Genomic DNA, 20,371 nt, shown 5'->3' with positions numbered 1-20,371 from the left:
CATTGTAAAGAGACAAATTCTTTATTATACACAGATTCACATGGGGCTTGAAGTTTTAGAACGTAATATGGAATTTTTGGAGTGCTAAAAATCTTTTGAAATAATAGAAAATATATGTATATGTAATAAGTCTATAATCCGTTAAAAAAAGCTTTTTATGGCAAAAAAGAAAATTTGAACATTCAGTGGTAAGTAATTGAACAAGGCTAAATTATTTATCTAGCCTTTTTATCTTTTACTGTCACGATAAGACCAGTTAAGTTTGAGAGCTTGTGTTTATTTATTCTGAGTAGTATACCTTTGCTCTGTCAAGGTACATGCAAAATGGGAATAAATTGATGACGAGACCAGCTTGCATCAATGACATTGTTTGGCCTTCTTGGGAAAAAGGAAGCTTTTGGCTACCTGTCCACAGGAAATCAATAATATAAGATATTGCAAGAGGGATTTTGCTTAAATGCCAGGTTATGGGTATTTACTAAGGAAGATATCAGTAATGTTTGAACTGATTAGAATCAGTCATTCTAAAGATTTGGAACACAAAGCAGTACTACAGTGGGATTGATTTACTAAAGGAGTTTAGGCTGTCAACTTAGCAAAGTGAAATTTACTATAAAATAGAATTTTCAATTACTTACGTGAATGTGGTAAAAAAATCACTGTGTAAAGTATACCAAATCATGTACAAAAAAACAAAACAAAAATCCCTTGCAGATGATTAAATGATTGAATTCAGTAGTGCTTTACCTCATACACCAAGCTAAGTGAAAATACCCTTGCAGAGTAATAATTCACTTTGCTAAGTAACCCTCCTAATTTATGTTAGTAAATCAACCGTATGAAGATAAATAGAACAGGTAGTCCCCGGGTTAGGGACATCCAACATACAAACGTCTCCTAGATAATAACGGGGTCTCCCTGCTCGCTGTGTGCAGAATGGAGGCTTGAAGGGGCAGGGGGCAGTTTGCATGACTCACAGAAGAAATCTTTTGCTAAACACAGCTGAGGCTGTGGGTGATCTTAGGGAGGTGAGCTCTCTCTCTGCAACCTCTTGTAACTCTTTAATGACCAAGACAAACTCTGCAGTTGTTTCTTTTTGCATGTCAACGCACAGATTGCTCCAGAAGGTAATAAATGTCTAGGCTCCATAAAGATTTTTTTTTCCTTTGTTTGTGGTTAACTCAGTGAGGATTTTAAACATTAATTTACACCACACTGCCTAATAATATGCTGAGACAAACATCTGTCCATATTGCATTCATTAACCTCCCTAGAGGTAAGCCTGAGAGTGACCCGGGTTAGAAAAAAGTTGCTAAAAGTGGTAACCCTGAGTCACACTCCGGGTATGTAAACCTATGGTAATAGTAAATAGAGCGCTTACCTGATCCGCCGGCGTCTCGTGCTGTCCAATGCCGCAATCTCTGTCTTCTTTCTTCTTCCTTCGTTCTGTGTGTGTACTTTGCTGGCGGGGTGGGCGGGAAATTCAAAATCTATTTGTATTGCATTCAATACAAAATAACTGTATTAAATGCAATACATTGGATTTATATGTGTAAAATCAGTACATTGTTTTTTAAGAACATTTATTTTACAGTATATATATTAGTATGAGTATAATGTGTATTTGTTTTTTTTTAATTTAAAAAATTATTTTTTTTTTTTTATTTATAGAGTTTTTAATTTATTTAATTTATTGTTTTTACATGATTTTGTGTTTCAAACTTTATTATACTCTTACTATTATATTATACTGTAAAAAAAAATTTCATGAAAAACAATGTACCGCTTTTAGACATATAAAACCGGAAATAAAGGGAGGTTAAAATATTGTACCTGTTCTGACTTACATACAAATTCAATTTAAGAACAAACCTACAGTCCATATCACGTATGTAACCCGGGGACTACCCGTATACATTTTGTATAAAAGATTGATTACGTTATTACAGTTTACAATAATGCAATAAACATTATTACTTACTCGTTTAGGACCAAACAAATTGTGATAAAGCGTTCGAAATCTCTTTCTGGTGTAATTGCAACGGTAAGCTCCACCCATGAGGTACTCAATAACAAGGCCAATATCGATCAGGCTTATCCTGTAATCTGGCGGTAGATTTCCCTGTGGGAAAGGCACACACACAGCAATGGAGAAACACGCACACAAAACAGGAGGTAACAATGTTTATCAAAATACAATAAAACATAAATAAAGTAAATTATTTTATTAATGAATTGAAATGTATGGAAACAAATGAAAGGTATTAGGCTATGTAATTCACCTTAAAATAGATCCAACCGAAACCTGGATATTCTCGCTTGGAAAGAAGACATAAATGAAATAAGAAGATGCAGCAATCGATGAACATCACAGATGATATAAAATTTTATTCCGGAAAAAGATACCCTTAAAAAGCTTTTATAAGGTTAAATGTATGAGAGGATCTCAGTACTATTAAAGAAAAAAATCAGTTCTTCTATGTTACATGTCTATATTTGGATTGATATGATATGTTATGAGTTGCCTGTAAGTAACAAAAAATAAATAAATAAAATCATATTTAAAAACTTTAACCGAGATGCACTTGAATCATGGCTATTTGAGCAAATATCTGGGCTCCTGAGTAAGCTAAATGTTTAACTCATCACCTTTATCCACTTTATAACGACAATATATTTTTAAAATATTGGGCTATCAAGGTGTCACTGAATTAAATATGCAGCGTGTTTTCTCAGAAAATAATTGCCAGCAATGGGACAGATTTATTTAGACTTTCCAAGGCAGGAGAATATAGACTAAAATGGGAGAACCTGGAAAACCAACAAACCTGGAATGAATTTCTTAAAATCCATTTGCCATTAGTTGGCACATTATTTCATTTTTTTCAGGATTGCTGGATTACCCAGGTATTCCCATGGTTGTCTATCCTTTTCAGTCCTGGAGAGCTTTAATAAATCCGACCCAATATATGAAAATTTATATTCACAAAAACTTTATTGTACAGTATTATTTTCAAAGTCATCCAATTGGTAAGATATCTGTACCCAATAACGGACGTCCTAAAAATACATTCCAGCAAAATAAATGACATAGTGAAACACTTAGCCTTTTTTCTAAATGTATTCCAGTGAACTATGTCCTTCTCCAGATGAGTAGCTATCAATTAATATTTTTCTTATCAGGGGCTTCTATAACATAAATGAATGACTTATAAAGCCTAATATTTAAAAAAAAAGGAATCATAATTTCACGCAAGAGTTTTTTTCCTCCTGTGTATTTACTTCCAGCTAAATTGTCTTAAATCAGCTTCACAGTGTCCCCTAACAGCCATTTGACTGGTTAAGTGTAAAGGTCTCCATTTTTCTTCATGTTGTGGAAATCAATGTATCAACTGCCTCATATGTCAGCTGACAGGGAAATGGTTATCACTGAACAACTTACACCAGTACCAAGAGACAGTTTTGCTAGCAGCAAATTTAATTTGTTGGCAGGTAGTAGTAAACCTATTAATCCTGTTTTGTGTGGCTCCTATTCAAGGTTCCTATGCAATACAAGTCAGTAAGTACCGGATATGTATACCAAAATAGCTCAGCTTAAGCTTACCTTTCCACTATGAATCTTCAGTCAAGATCTTCACACATTTCCTGTTCAGGAAATGACTATTGCACATTGCTTAAAAGTCATTTTTTTGCTTTTTATTACATATAGCACATATATAGTACACTAGTGCTAAATATTCTGACAGCACAATACCAAACTCACAACTGTGAAAGGGAAGTTCACAGTTTTTATAAAAAAAACATCTACACACAAAAACCGAAACATATTTCAGAAATTGGGCTGAACACAGCATGAGCCATTTTTTAACACTTGGAATGGGCAAGGATTGGCAATATTGTTAGATATGTGTTAAAACATATCTGCAATATATGAACCATCTCTTACAAACGAACACAAAAACCAAGAGAGTCAATGGACATTTCCAAACTTAAGCTGCAGCCTTCTACTTATGTTTTCCTATTTACCAGTGATCTGTTATTGTCTTTCAAACCATAACTGATTTCAGAGAATATATGGTGTGCTAATCAAAAGACTCAAATTGCCAGCTACCAAAAAACAAAACAAAAAAACAATTTCCCAAAATTTGACAACATTTGCTAAATGCGGTATGCACAGATAACACAGAATCCTGTATTTTATAGGCTAATGAAACTCAGCGTTGACGCTATGTAATTTTATAATTTTTTTGTCTTGTCTAGAAAAAATTTGGGAGGGTAATGATCAGCATCTAGTTTCTTTATTTTTGTTTGAATGACAATCAAACGGCCTACATATTAGGATTACCACAATAGGTCACTATCTGTATCTGTCTGTCATTTGCAACCCCTAGTTAATGTACAACACTGTGTAATATGTTGGCGCTATATAAATCCTGTATAATAATGATAACAGATGGTTTTGTGACAACATTGAGGTGTTAGTGTTTCTGCTTTCAAATATTATTTGCTATTTTGGCATTTGAAGTACTTCCTAATGATCCTATCAGTACCTTAAAAAAGACTAGGGGATCTTGGCAAGGTTGTTAGCTGTAAGAGCCTCTGTAGATGACCATCAGCAATTAGTACAAACATTTATTGTTCTATATAGAAAACAGGGAATTTGGCATTCCATCAGACATTACCTGGTGGGAATCAATCAACATTGAAACACATGGATCTGGAAGATTCCTATGAGAAAATGTTTGGGGGAATGTCTGATTCCCTGTTTTAAAAATAGAGCCCTAATGGTCTGATTTACTAAAACTAATACACATAGGTCGGGTCAACAATTTACAATTTTATTCATATGGTAGACTAAAGTGTGTGCTCTATAAGTATTGACATGCCTGCAATAAAAAAATCTAAGAAGTGCATTAAATTAATACTAAAAAAAAGTAAAAGTCACTGTACTGGTTGGAAATCAGTTGGAAAACATCATTTGAAGGTTTCCCATTTTGAATCCTGAACATATGCACTTTTTATTGCAATTGATTTTCAAGTAAATGTTTATATGCGCACCATATTGAAACAAGAGCAGAAGCTAGAACACCTGCTAGTGGGACTTTAATCTTTGGATTTAAAGGTTGTGGTTCCAGTATCTACCAGCAGGAGTCTTTCATTAAGCCTCACCTCAGGATTCACAGTTGGGCTGGTATGCGAAACGGGTCGGGAATATTCACATCCAGATAATTACAGTGAATTTATTATTAAACATTCATAACTCTTAATAAGTCAGCCTCAGTGCCTCAGTATTTTAGAAAAACCTAATTACCCTGATTCCTCTTCTCCAGTTTGTTTTTTGCATATATATATATATATGTATATTATGTTTGTTCACTGGGTTGTGTTTAGGTTTCTGTATCAATTTGTTATCTTTGTTAACTTGTTTATAACCAATTATATATATTTTAAATAAAGTTTAAACCCAGTGTCCTCTGCGCAGTTTTTACATATTAGCATCTAGTCACAATAGCACTACAGCATACTAGTGCTGGGTATTCTGACACTTCAATGGGCTATACCATATGCCCTGAACAGGTAAAGCACAAAAGTTTCTTTGAGCGCCTCCGTTCTTTCTTTTGTATTTTGGGGCATTTGTGTCTACATATATGCTAAAGATTCTTATGGTTACCTAATAAGGATACCACTTAAATTACATAAATCTGCTAGTTGGTGAAATCTTGATAACCCTTAATCTAATTCTACAAAGTATGTAAACCCAGATTATACATGTTATGAAAAATCAACTGTCTCAAAACTGTTACAGAAATTGTAAAAATGTTACTATGTCACAGATTACAAACATCTGTGCTGTTTTTACATTTTGAAAACCATGTATCAATGTCTGTGTGGGAAAAGTAAAAATTGTGGGATAACAGCAGTTTGCTGAAGTTAGTAGATACATTGTATACACTGATTTATGTGAAAAAGATTTATTAGCATCCCTGAATAAATATGACACAGTTTTAGTAGATTATTAAAGCCTTTGTTGTCATACATGTGACCTTTGCGATTATTTTTACTATAGTTGTCTTTTTTAAATAGACCTGATTTAAGCTCCCCAAGGCTAGAGAGTATACACTTTCATAAGTAAAGCTGGGTGATCAAACAAACCTGAAATGGATTTCTTAAAAGTAATTTTTATTTTCTAGCAAATGTCTTGAATCCTGGACAAGATCAAGGTTTGCTGGATCACCCAGCTTCACTGTTGAAAGTGTATCCTCTGCAAGCCCAATATGTATTTACATTCCTATTTGTAATACATTACATTCACCTTACTGTACCCTACTCTTGGAGAAAAGCTTTGCCACACTGGAAGGGAAGGAAAACTTGTAACACAGAAACAATACTATGACAGGTCCTAGGTATTCAAAATAAATTGACATTGTCATGAGGACAAGAAGTGAGTGTATAAATCTATATTAGAGCCCAGGGGAACAGCAAATCACTGACTGGTCCTCTAAAGAGAACTTTACAAAATGTTTTTTTTTTGTCTTTACACTCAAAATTAGATTGAAACCTAAAATGAACCAAGCGTTCAGATAACATGTAATAATCATAATTCTTGAAATGCTTGCAATACCAATATCTTACAATATACTTTATTATTTTTAAGTCTGATGGTTCAGGACCTTTAAATTTTAGGTGTCTGCAAGTTCAGGTAGAAATGATACAACTCTTTTTCAACTTGTTGTTTAATCTGCAAGTTGTGAGTAAGACCACTAGATGGGGCTCACTAGCCATTCTTTTATTAGGTGCAGTTGGTCTCCACTGAATTCTGTCCTGTTTAATCTAAAAAAAAAACACCTTACAAATTTATAGGATATACGACTTTTTAAACAAATTAAACTACACACAAAAAAATCTAATTTACTATAAACAATGATTATTAGAACTAAAAAGCCTTTTTAATCTGTTTTAAAAGGGTGCAAAAAAATTGACACTAATTAAAAGTATTTTTTGTTTTTGTAATGTTTTGCATGTTAAAAATATGAATAAGAAGTATTTAAAAAAGAACATTTTTTAAAAAACAACTAGAATACCATGATTCTACCACTGGCAGAAGGCTATGCTTTCCCCCTACGTTTTTACAGGCATAGTTTGTTTTTCTTATTGTACAATATTATATTATACAATATTATACAATACTAGTGGTATTTGGACTACCACTTCAGGACTCTCTGTCTAAGGTAGGGTTTTTTTTTTTTTTTTTTTACTGTATTTTTCCTGTTTGTGTTTCCTATTTTATATCTTTATACTTTGCATTCTATTGTTTTATAGGTTGTACCTATATTTTTTTTTTATTTAATAAAAATATTGAAAGGAAACTATACGTGTGTACTGACCCTCATCTCATTGTATCATCTCAATTTAGACTTCTATTCACTTGTAACAAAAAGAACTAGATAGCTGTTTAGCAATAGACTTCTATTATAAAAATCAATGTTATTTATTCACTTTTATGCATTTTTGTGTTCATATTGACTACAAGCTGGAAAACACCCTTTTTCTTACTCCAACAAAACCTATTCTAGGTTTAGGGTATTTTGTTACATGTTTTTATAAAAGAAATTGGTTGCACACAAATAAGTTGCAAGGTAATTCCCCTACCCTCCTTAATAAAAAGAGGAATGTTGTTTATTCTGTGGATTGAGTATGTACAAAGTTGATAAATACTTGGTTGGCTCCCCTTGATTATAGGACTAGCATCAGCTGAACTCTAGTGTGGTGGAGGGGTTCTGTCTCATATTCTGTTATTGAATAGAAAATAGTTCTTTGTTTTAGGTAAAATAGCCTTCAATTAAAGTATTATTTGAAGGAACACAGGCTTATTACAGAATGTTTTGTCTAATATACTATTCCAATACATCAGAGTTCCCTCTTGCTCTTGGTGCCAGTTTGAGGGATGGTACCCTTATACCAATACATGATTTCCTAAGGGAGTAAGAAGTAGGACAAATAGGAGTGGCATTACCTTGGGTACTAGTATAAAAACACAATTTAATTTGCTAAAGGGTAAAAGCTTCCATATCTCTTTAGTATAGCCCTAGCATAGTACTGTAAAGAATAAGGTTCTTAGAGGTTCTCTCAAACATCCTTTTATGAAATTCTGATATTTACAAATGTTTTTATTAAACAGAATGTTCATTTCCGGTTTATTCTAAAATCGATTTCTGAGAATTTACACCATTAAATTGCACATTTAACAAAATACAGTATGTGGCAAAAAGGTGAAAAAACATACGTGTACTGTACAGTATATGCATTTTCATCCATTCAGCCAATTCTAGTTGCATGATAAAAAAAGTGAATGTTGGATATAACCAACGAGTAGAAAAACAGTGCAGAAATTTCCCATGACTATGATGTTGCCAAGCAACATGACTTGCACCTCTGGACACAAAACACTGACAACATTGTTAACCAGGGACCACACATTCTGAAAAGCTCCAGAAAGCATGAAAAATGCTAGGAACATGTCAATTTGTATTACTCACACATCAATAGCACATTTGCTCATAAAGAGCAAAAACTGAGTCAAAAAATACCAGAAATGTTTTAGTGTCCACCAGCAAGAATACAATTGTATCAGTATTGATGACCTTATAGCGGACCTTATAGCATGACCTTATAGCAGATATGGGGTGGACTCCTCCCCTTCCATCTAATTGCTGCTGCTTTAAACACTGAAAGGGAAACCTAACACATCAAGTATCCCAGGAGGCCGCGGGCTGCTACTTATACGCATGCCCAAGATCTGGCATGCGTCATAAGGGGCTTTCCTGGAAAGTATGAAGTTACACATGCACAATGAGATCTGCACTTTTTTTACATGTTCAGGAAGACATGTCACCCGATCTCACGTCTGTGCAGTGCGAGATTTGATGATGAAAGAAATGCCAGAACAAGATGGCCATGTGCACTGCCTCGTACGTACTAAAATGAAGGAGTCTGGGATGGTGCAAGACTTGCAAGGGATCGAGGGCTTTTGAAAAGTAAAGGTGTTTTTTTATTCAAGTTTCTTTACTGTCTTTGGACCATACCAATACACAATAATTATGTCATCACCAGATGGGAAACCTTTTAAGAAATGACGTTTATATTATAAGTGAGGCACTACAGGCTTGAGGAGAGGCTACAGCTGTGGTCCTCTCCCTTCTATATACTTATCTCAAACGCTTCTTCCAGCTTTTCAGATTATACCAATTTAAACCCTATCTCTTCATCCCTGATGGGACCCACTAATCTCATGCACACAATACTGTAACGTGGAACATTACACTATACATATCTGTAAACGTGGAACTACCCCTGAGGAAGCCTATCGGGCAAAACACATCAGGTACGAGGGTTACACACATGCAGTCTATCTAATTATGCGGTCTATGTACTTATATGACTGTCAATGGACAGTGGCATCATAATTGGACCCACTAACCAGATACGCAGTAGTTGTGATTGTCTAGTGCCATCCTACTATGCTACCATGCTAATATACTACTACACCATTGAGTTCTTCTAATCAATACTTGCAGTTTTGTGTGGATAAGACTTGTAAAATACACTAGCGTGTAAGTGAATAAATATTTTACATCAATAATGAACACACACTGCTACACATATTTACAGTGTTTTTTTTAGTTATATTCCTTTTTTTGCTATCAGTCACATATAAATAGGATGTCAAGCCTGTGATGACATTTTTACGATCTGGAGTTGCTTCAGCTGGTCAAGTTTAGGTTCATCAGTGTTATGTGCCAACAAATGAGCTCTGCTGACTACTTGTATATTATAAATTTCCAGTTTTCTTCTTCCTTGGTGGTACTGGCATATTCCAAGATGACAATGTCCAGACCTTAATCCCATTGAGAATTTTTGGGATGTGCTGGAGAAGACTTTACACAGTAGCTCCCCCCCATCATCAAAAACAGGTCTTTACAAAAATGAAGTCTACTCTGTATGCGATCAAATGTTGTTATTTTATATGTCTATCAAAATAGTAATATGGTGAATACTGGCACAATAGGATATTTAGTTTAAAGCTTGGTTGTATCCTTAAGGGAACTTCTAACAACTCCATCTATCTTCCATCAATTCTAATACATTCATAAACTTCAAAAGGTGAACTTTTAGGGCATTTTAAGCATGGTCCACCTCAAAATTAGTCAGGTTGGACGTGTGTGGGCAGATATATAAAAATCTTAGATTTTATATAGAAGGAATGACACCTATCAAGTATGAGTATAAATGAACAATTTAGACATATTCACTTCTACAGTTTATGTATTTATGGATTGGTGGTAGTCACACTTAGAACTAAAAAACAATTATAGTATAACTTTTTGATCAGATATTTTTTTTAACAATCCTCCATCTTGGAGTATTGGAAAAGGCTAAAAATCATCCACATACAATTATGGGCAATGGGCTTCAATAACCCAGGGGTGGACAACACGTTTAAAGTGTCAGACAACAGAAGCCACAGGCAGGGCCTTATCTAATCACAAATTTTAATGAAAATGTAAGAATGTTCAACTCTATAGTCCATTTTAAATCTGAATTGCCAACAACTTTAAACTAAATGTATATGCAAATTTTCAATAAAGTGGGGAAGGATTGGAACTTCCATTTTAATACATTTGGGGACTGAGGAATTGTCACAACACCCACTCAAACAATGTGGCTACAGCAAGAAAGTATCAGTCATGTGGGACATATGTTAAACTATTAAGTATCCTGCGCGTGTAATGGTTTTCTTGAAATTAGTATTCTTGAAGTATTGCTGCATTCACTACAATTCCTTTGAAAATGTCTTATAATTTATTAGTATGTTTCCAAATATAGATTAATAGTCATATTATATTTGGCATGTTGTTTACTTCTGATATTTATAATATATACATACAAATGGTTATTTGTAAGGGTTATTTATAAAGCTATAACAAAACTTAACACAGAAATATCTCATTTTCTTTTCTTTTGTGTCTTTACCTGCATCTATTTGCACTGCTAAAACAAAGATTTTATATTAGTGGGTTCTGCAGAGATCAACCTATTTTCCATGTATATTTACCAGCTGTTGCCCCATAGTTCCCTTTTAAGAATAAAAGAGACATAACTACAAAATATATCCCTTAACATCTATGATCACTCTAAAGTTAAACTCGCTATCCTTAACCTACCACTACATTGCCTCAACCTCAGAGATGTTTTATCACTGGTTGCAGCTCAGAGTACCATTGACATTTATCTATCTGGTGGAATCTTCTAGTACTCAAGCAGAAGCAGCAATTCTAAAAAGTTGAGCTAAATCTCCTAAACCCACTCTGCCTTTATTTAAAAAAAAACAAAACTGTACCACGGCAATAGATTGACTGAGCTAGCTTAGAGCCTGTGAAAAAATAGGGCGTTTTTATAAGGCAGTATGAGGCTCCAAAAAAACAACAATCATAAAGGAAAGACACATGGGGTATAGTGGGCCACCATTGTAATTTTGGAGATTACTTGAGGACATAAGACACCACAGATCACTGTTGTAAAGGCGGCTATATACTGTATGAGCACATAAGCCACCACTGACCACTGATCTAAACAAGATTTCTTTTAGGAGACACTAATATAAAGGAGGCTTTTTAAACAAGATTTAAAGCAGTCACTTACCAAAAATGTGGTGGGGCCCAACTAATATTTTTCTATGGTATTGTTTGAATTTTAGATACTCTTCTAAATATTGTAAATATACTAGTAATGCAAATCGTAGTAGCTTGCAATTTTAAATCATATACCATTTTCAAGAAAAACAGAATTAAGATGTATAATGAGGATCAAAAATGCTAATTATTGCAAATCAGCTCCATGGTATATTGAGGCTTCGGTGTTTAGTTTGAAGAAGATTTCAGACTAAAATCCTTCTTACTCTAAAACTAAAAACTAAATCTAAATATTCATTTCTATTAGTTACCAAAAAGTGATAGCTTGGCTTTTACCTACGATATATCATCAGATGTAACTGAAATAAGGTGAATGTGCCATGCTATAAAAGAAAGGCAATACTGACGTATTTTCATATTTGCCCTATAAATCCATACTTTTTCTCCTTTATAAATGACCCTTTTAAACATAATTACCATTTATACAACACTTTACAATAAATAAATTTGTTTTCATTAGTATCTGATTTGTGAACACTACGGTTTTTAAAAGCTGAATGCCAAACGCCAAATGATGTAGGTATTCTAAAAGTATTCTGTGTATTATACATCATGTGTATTACACATTGCAAAAATGCACATTAATCATAGTATTTTGTTATGTGGCAAAAAAGTAGTGAGTTTCACAAATCTTTCCAGTTTTTCTTAACACACTGGCAAGATGTTTTTGCAAAAAGCATCTATAGTCACTAAAAACCAAGACTCTACAAATATTATTCATGGTGCATATGTGAAAACAACACACAGTTATATGTATCAAGATCATTATTAGGGTATAAAAAAACAAAATAAACTACTGAAACATAACAATAGCTGTTGTGCCAATATAAATGGTTCTTATACCTATATTATATAGTTATTATATAATAACTTATATTGTCTTTAAAATCATGTAATTATCATATTAACCATAACTATCACTTATATGTCATGCCAAGCTCAAATCAAAGGACAACCAGGAGGAGAAGAGCAGGGAAAAAATAAAGAGAATATTCCTAGGTCACCTCAGTGGAATACAAAATCTATCCTATTCTGAGCTTGACCTAATAGCAACTTTCTTACTGTGATGAACAATATTTCACTAACTTAAATACTATAGTTTTGTGGTCACAAATAAACTGAACAAACGTACAGCGCTAGGAGCTAATGATTTTACCATAAATAAAGCTATAGGAAAAGAAATTTGGAATTGTAAAGTTATTTAAAACTATGTGCTACTTACTACCAATTAATCTCTGCTTTGGGTCGTATTTATGAAAACAGCCACTGCTGATGATACAGATTGTGTGATTTCCCAAATTCTAAATTATTTCCATAGTTTAACTATGATAAAGATTATATCAGCATAACTGCAGGACGTTTTTAGAATTAAAAGGAAAACAAAGTTGATCTTGATACATACAATAACAGCACTTGATAAAAATGTTGATTGAGATGAGTGTTTTGAATTGAGGTGTCAAACATAATAGATACATAGAAACAAAAATCACACCCATCAGAAAAGCTCATGCAAAACATAGAGTTTCTACGATCTAAAAACCAAATACAAACATTACCTTGATCAGGAGCTAATGCTTACCTTTTTGACATCCCTGACCAAATGGTATAATGTATTTGATGGCCCATGTCTCTGTAATAGAACACAATTGGATAATTAAAAGGAGATACTTATTTTAAATAATAGGTATTTCATATACAGAAAAATCTGACTGGCTCTACATCTACAGAATGTCTTGCATGCAGTCAACAGTTGATTTGGCAAAGCACAATTAAAGTTTGAACATGACATTAATTATATGCAGAACTCATAAAAAATTTTGAAAGTGAAACCGACTTTGAATAATATTATTATTGCAATATGAGCACCATTTAGTACAATGTTAAATCTGGTATAATTTAGTTTATTTCTATGTGTCCCTGAACTGTGGAGCAACCTATTCCTAAACTCCAAAGTAGAAATACTTAGATTGTTCCAGTCATTCTTTCATGCAGTTCAGGATGTAAATATTTTCTACTTCTTTACTACATTTGCTTTTAAGTATGTTGAGCTTGGTATTTGAATGTAAATGTGTGCTGTTCTTCTGATGTGTCTGAATTGTAGCTTAAATTGCATAAAGACAAAATTTTTATGTTTCTGTTACCATGTACAGTCAAAAAACAGTTTATTGGGTTTTTTAAATCCATCATCTCAAAATCCTTTTGCTCTGGCATATTCCTAATTTTTCTATCACACTCTTAGTAGTTTATAAAATGTGGAACATTTTAGAGCTCTGAATCCAATGTGCTTTAATCTCACTTCTGGTATGAAAGTTTCCCTAAAATGTCCTAATATACAATACTAAACAATATATAGTTTACCAATTGAAAAGTGCATGCATGTAAGTTTGTATCAGTATTATGCACATTAATGGTAATGCTTTCATGTATAATTTCCCTGCATAGCAATCAACAACAAGTCTGCGCTGGCTTTTATAATTCAAATTAGAATTTCTCAATATGCATGAATCAGAGGATATTATAATGAAATACCCCCAGGGAAATGTACAAGGTACTTACACTGTAGAGCAGTAAATTCTAACATATTCAGATTTCTGGGGCTCTGTCACATTTACATGAACAGAAAAAAAAAATAAAGCTCATTCTACCAACACATTTCCAAACTGAAAACTGAAACAGATGTATTTGTGACATCAGAGCAGAATTTATCATGCTGCAGTAAATCTTTCAGGAAACCAATATCAAGTTATAATATTTAAACTATTGCTAATGTATTGGCATTGTTTTTATGATGGTAATATGAGCAAAAACCTACAGATTATTAACTATAAAGCACTAATTATTATTGTTAAATTCTTTATTCTGAAAATATGTTTTATCCTGAGATAATTCAGGTTATGGTTAAAAAAAAAAGAACAAGAAATTAGCTATTTCAGGGATCGGGGTCCTTTAAGTCATGTTATAGATGTTAGGTCTAATAAATGCTGAGCACTGTAAGCATTCTGATCACATTCTACACAATAATGTAAAAGAAAAATTCACTACATTATAAATAGACCCCTATGGATTTTCTCTTGATATTTTTGACAGATACATCATTCAGCATACAAATCATGTGTGTTGTGGGGTTATGTCAGTATTTATGATTTGTTGTAACTGCCTTTCTGGTTACATGCCTTCAGTGGCACCCTGCCCATAAGCCCCCTGCAGGGGTTCACATATCTATAGCAGAATTTTATTTTACATTGGTTGACTACAGCCAACCAAGTAGAGATATGACTACCAGTATGAAAATTTCACTGATGTGTACATACATGTTGAAGCAAAGGAAGCAAGTGAGTTACTCGGTCAGCCTGATTCGTTCAAAACTGAAACACCCATTTACAGTAAAACTGGTCTTTACACATTACTATCACCTTTTTATTTCACAAAAAAATTTAACTATATATAACTTAACTGTATATATATTCTAAATAGTAATCCTGTGACATGGTTTAATGTAGTATAATATACCTTACATTGCTGTATTGATAAAAAAAAGTCAAGCTGGACATTAAACATGTCTATCTTTTTCACCATTACATTGGGGCTGATGGGAAATAAACGTTTACAGAAGGAGGCCTAATGTGTTTTCGCACATGATTGGATGACTTAAACAGCAGAGCTTCACCTCATTCACTAAGTTAAGCTAAGTCCTTTAAAAAGTGCAGTTTGCTGGGTTAAAAGGTGGGGTTCAAAAAGATAATGAAAAACCTGTTACTTGATGAAGTATTAAAGTATATTTCTCACCGTATTGTAAAGCTCCTCCAATCTAGAGATGGTGAGGAAACGGTGCATACTAACTCCATTTTCAATAAGTAATTTCACAAAATCCACTCTATCCAGTACCAGCGCATCTAGCATTGCTTGCTCCAAGGATCCCACCTAACCAATTTAAAGCAGATAAATGTGAAAAACTTTACATAATATATCATACATTTTTACATTTTATATATATATATATATATATATATATATATATATATATATACAACTTTCTTAACCTCTTATTTTTGAAAATAATGATCTGCATTACTTTATTTATGTAAATATTAGCATGACATATATTTTGTATATGTGTACCGGCCATTGTTGTCCATAAATGAAGATCTGACTTCGAGCAATGTCCACTCTGTTCCAAGCTAATGCTAGACTCAATTGATCAGGAGCAGACGCATTGGCACCTGTGTCACAAAGGATTAAATTGAAAAAATAATGTTTAAAATGTGTAAGACTATCATTCCCCTGGATTTTACTAAACACAAACACTGAACTATTGTAAACAGTAAACTCACATGCACTCTCAACAATAACTTTTCAAATTTTTCAACACCATAAAGCAAGGGATCTGTGTATTATTCATTTGGGATAGCACTATATCAGCTGGAAGAGCACTCACTCTATTTTACGTTTCTTTCAATTGGATAGTACCATGAATATGTAATTAATGTTCCCTTTGTTTTTCTGGGGAGGAGGGCCCTTTTTTGTTGGATCATTATGTACTTTTTTGTATTTGTCTTGAGGACAGAAAACTTTTAAATTGTCTTTTTTATTTTTTATTTTAGCTTTTACAGCTAATAAACTCATTAGGTTCTATTTATAACACAGGGAATTTGACATTCCTCCAAACATTCCTTCAGGAGAATCTTCCAGGTCCATGTGTTTCAATGGTAGTAATTGATTCCCACCAAGGAAGTTTTGAGGGAATGTCTGATTTTCTGTTTAATAAATTGAGCTTTTTGTTTTATTTGTTCTTGAAAAAAATATATATAATCCTTTTTGACAGTACAACAACAAGCATTTGCCACAAAGTTTTAGAATTTCTGAAAGTAACAGCTTTTAATACATTTAGTTTAGTTTACAGTTAAGGGGCTCTATTTCTAAAACAGGGCATAGATATTGTCAATTCTGTCAAATTCCTTGTTTTAGAAATGGAGCCCCAAGTGTTAGCTCTAAAATAGGAAAATAACTCTGCTTTATTAAAGCTCTCCAAGACTGGAGAGGATAGACTTTCATCAGTAAATCTGGGTGATCCAGCAAACCTGGAATGGATCAGTCCAGGACTGAAAACAAATAGCAAATAACCTTTAAGAAATCCATTCCAGGTTTGCTGGATCATCCAGTTTCACTGATGAAAATGTATTCTCTCCAGTCTTGAAGAGCTTTAAATAATCATGCCCATAGTCGTTTTTGGTGAAATAATAACTGCAGTTCTTTAATGCAGTTAGTCTTGTAATCATTTAAAATGATAATAGAATGGTCCTACTCAGATAATGCTGAGAACCTACTGTACTGCTTTATTTTGCCTAGGGTCTGTTACTATATATCTGTTCCAGTTCAAGCTGTACATTTGGGTGCTTATAGTTATGTCATTTTATTACAGTCAAGCTGTCATGGCTGGGAGCACAAATCCATCTGTTTTTACAAACTTACTGTGATGTTATTTAAAAAACATTGGTTTTTGAAGGATAAGTGAAATTAGCTGCAAAAGGCATTACGTAAATAAAATACAATAACATAAATAAGTAACCAAAGGAACATTCTCTGTTTACCTGGCTTCACATTATATGGTACATGTTGCAGGAAATAATCATTTAAGTGTATATGTAGTGGAATAAGTATTTATGATTGCTTATTTCCCTTCTATTTAAACAAGTAAAACAAAATCTATAAACTTGAAAGCATTCGGTTTTTTATTTAGGTTTTAGGTGATGTTAAAGAGACATAAATTGAGGGCTCACAACCTTCTGTCCTCATTAAGAATAGATTTCTTTAGTAAAAAAAAATTACTCTTAAAGCTGATAACAGATGTAAATAATTTAGCCAATCTGTACCATAAAATCATTAGGGATAAAAAAGAAACACAAAAACTGGCAGGCAGGGGGCAAAAAGAAAACTAACTTACTACTTAGCTATTTTCTTCTACTACTTAGCTTTGTTCTCTGCATGAAGGAGGCCATATTGGTAGGGGCAGGGGTTTGCTTCCTCAGTCTCCAGGATTGAGATCCGTGAGCAGAATAGTAAATGGATAAACAAACTCACCCAAAATCCAATGAGACTAGTAATTTGAAGCAGCAGTCACCTTTATTTCACACTGCAGATAAACTATGAGGTTGTACTAACAGGAATACCTATAAACCTGTATACCTTTGAAGCGTCCATTTACCAAAAGAAACATGAGGTCTGCTACCATTGGCCAACTAATGATAATAATTTGAAATTGTAACACTCTATTGTATTTCAATATGCTGTCAGTTTGATACGTTGTCAGTGAGCAAAGAGTAAACAACTGAGCATTAAACTGCTATCCACTTTTTTATCTATCCTTCCATAGGCCAAGGAAGCACTCCTCTTTGCCTCCAGCTCTATTTTCCTTACAGTTCAAGCATTAAATCATAAATTGTTTGTATGTGCTTAAAATTCTCCTATTCATGCTATAGTTTGTAACTTGTAACATATAGTGACATTAACCAAAGCTGGCAGACATCCTCAGTGTAAGCATGTGCCAAAGTAATCTAGTGTTTGTTAATTACATTTTATAATGTCATATGTAAATATTACCAAACTCATAACAATAATAATAATAATACATGATGACGGCAATAAACATGAATTTATAAGACTTTGAACTTCTAATTTAATAAAATAATTATTATATATTGTGACAGAGTGTCCCTAGAAAGGGTAGAAAAGGTCAAGAATGGCTCCAGGGAAAGAGAGCATTAATAGGTTTGTAGGGAGTTTTAGGAAGAAACCAGGTCTTTAGGACCCTGGAGCCAGCCAAGGGAGTTAAAGGGTGGGCCCATTGGCCCAACCCAATCCTGACTGGGTTGATATGCACCTGCACTCAGGTGCAAGTGGAAAGGTGTGCTCAGCAAGAGGCTGAGATGGTGTGCTCAGCAAGAGGCTGACGGAGGAAGTACTCAGCTAGAGGGACTCCAGGCTGAGAGAGAGCCAGAGTGGATTCCAGGCTGAGAGAGAGCCAGAGTGGATTCCAGGCTGAGAGAGAGCAAGAGTGGATTCCAGGCTGAGAGAGAGCCAGAGTGGATTCCAGGCTGGGAGAGAGCCAGAGGATTCCAGGAAACCCAGCGGCCAAACAGTACTACTAAACTGTGAGTGGACCAGTACTAATATAGGGTGTTAGTAAGAGAGGGCACCTAAGTGAGGTAGCCAGATACCCAGCTGGGTACTGTTTATTGTTTTATTGTGAAGTGCTGAGGAGTGTGCTGTAACACTTGCCTTATTAAAATAAAAAATGCTGCTATTTTGGACTTTTGGAGTCTGCTGCCTCTAATCTGCCCTGTAAGCATCCTGTTACCATGAGCAATTCCCCTGTGCTATGCCACAATATCCATAAGTGTCACATAATTACCTTTAAGCAAAGCTGTGAGGATTGCTAAATCAATATCTTGATGTCCTTCTGATCCCATCCTGAACACTGTAATCTGGAGTTTGGACAACAAAAACAGTAATTGAAACATTATTATATTGTGGTCTTTGGCCAGAAAGGGACATCGCCTGTTCTTTCCTACAATAATGACCTGCCTGATGGTGCATTTTTAAAAGTGGAACTCTAAAAAAGTGGAAAAGTTCTGCCTAAACCTAAATCTTTCAATAATGCTGAAGGAAACAAAGTGGTGTATTTATAAAGCAGTATATAGGATTATACCAAACATTTACTGGGAGTAAATTAGTCAATGTCATTTAAAAACATACCACTGGAAGACTTACCTGTAATAAATGCTAGATTCATTTTCTACAATATCAATCAATCATTTCTAAATTTGCATACACTAATCTTTTATAAATTTAGGTGATATGATTTTGGTAAATAAAATTAAGGAAAAGGAATTGTATAGCATTTTTTTCCTAAACAGCAATTGTGTCCAATTCATTTCACTCTAAACATTTGATTCATTTGAGGATTTTCAGGGTGTTTTATCTAAATTGTAATAAAGTTGGCATGAAATGCCTAATCAGGGGTAGGTTAATTTGAAAACATAATTAGGAATTTTTGAGGCATGTGATTGGATGTTTAAACCAAACTTTATTTTTCTGTACTATTAAAGCCCTCCCTGTAGCTGACATTTTAGAAAAGGGCTTCAGAGCAGGATTTATGTACTGAATAACTTGGCCTTTTACAAAGAAACAGAGAAAATACATTTCTTTCCTAATAATTAATCATTTTGAGTGTCAAACATGTATTATAGAAAATATTTTCCAATGTATTCCTGGGTCAGTATGTTCCTTCCAGCTTGATCCTTTTATATCAAACGTATCTTAATTAACTACTGTACTTTTCTGTACTTTTCTTTGCACTGACAATTTTGGTTTCTTGCCATGTTGTGCAAAGAATAATAATTTTAAAGAACAATTCAGATAACCTGCAATCCATCTTGTTACCTTGTCATGTGAGAACAATCTGTGGGTAATTTACAAAAGTCAAGTGATGTGAATCAATCATTGTTTTGAATATCTTATTTAGGAGCAGTGGCATGACTGTAATTAATATATTAGACTAAAAGCTTCTTTTTGGCATGAACTGATATAAATTGCTTATGCATTGCTCAAGTTTGCATGATGCA

The 20,371-nt window shown here is 33.7% G+C and overlaps 1 protein-coding gene across 2 annotated transcripts in view; it reads right to left on the bottom strand.

Moving 5' to 3' along the window:
* TRPM3 (transient receptor potential cation channel subfamily M member 3) overlaps positions 1–20,371 on the bottom strand; it is a 217,943-nt gene that overhangs the window by 60,660 nt on the left and 136,912 nt on the right. For both annotated transcript variants that reach the window (XM_072404162.1, XM_072404163.1), the window contains exons 9-13: positions 19,159–19,231; positions 15,870–15,970; positions 15,537–15,671; positions 13,330–13,380; positions 1,982–2,122 (exon numbers count right to left, since the gene is read on the bottom strand). In XM_072404162.1, the coding sequence (XP_072260263.1) occupies positions 1,982–2,122; positions 13,330–13,380; positions 15,537–15,671; positions 15,870–15,970; positions 19,159–19,231 (501 nt within the window). The remainder of the gene's footprint in view (positions 1–1,981; positions 2,123–13,329; positions 13,381–15,536; positions 15,672–15,869; positions 15,971–19,158; positions 19,232–20,371) is intronic.

This window comes from Pyxicephalus adspersus, chromosome 3 (assembly GCF_032062135.1).
Source record: "Pyxicephalus adspersus chromosome 3, UCB_Pads_2.0, whole genome shotgun sequence".
In the NCBI taxonomy this organism is placed as follows: Eukaryota; Metazoa; Chordata; class Amphibia; order Anura; family Pyxicephalidae; genus Pyxicephalus; species Pyxicephalus adspersus.
This window is presented reverse-complemented; position numbering and strand designations above follow the sequence as displayed.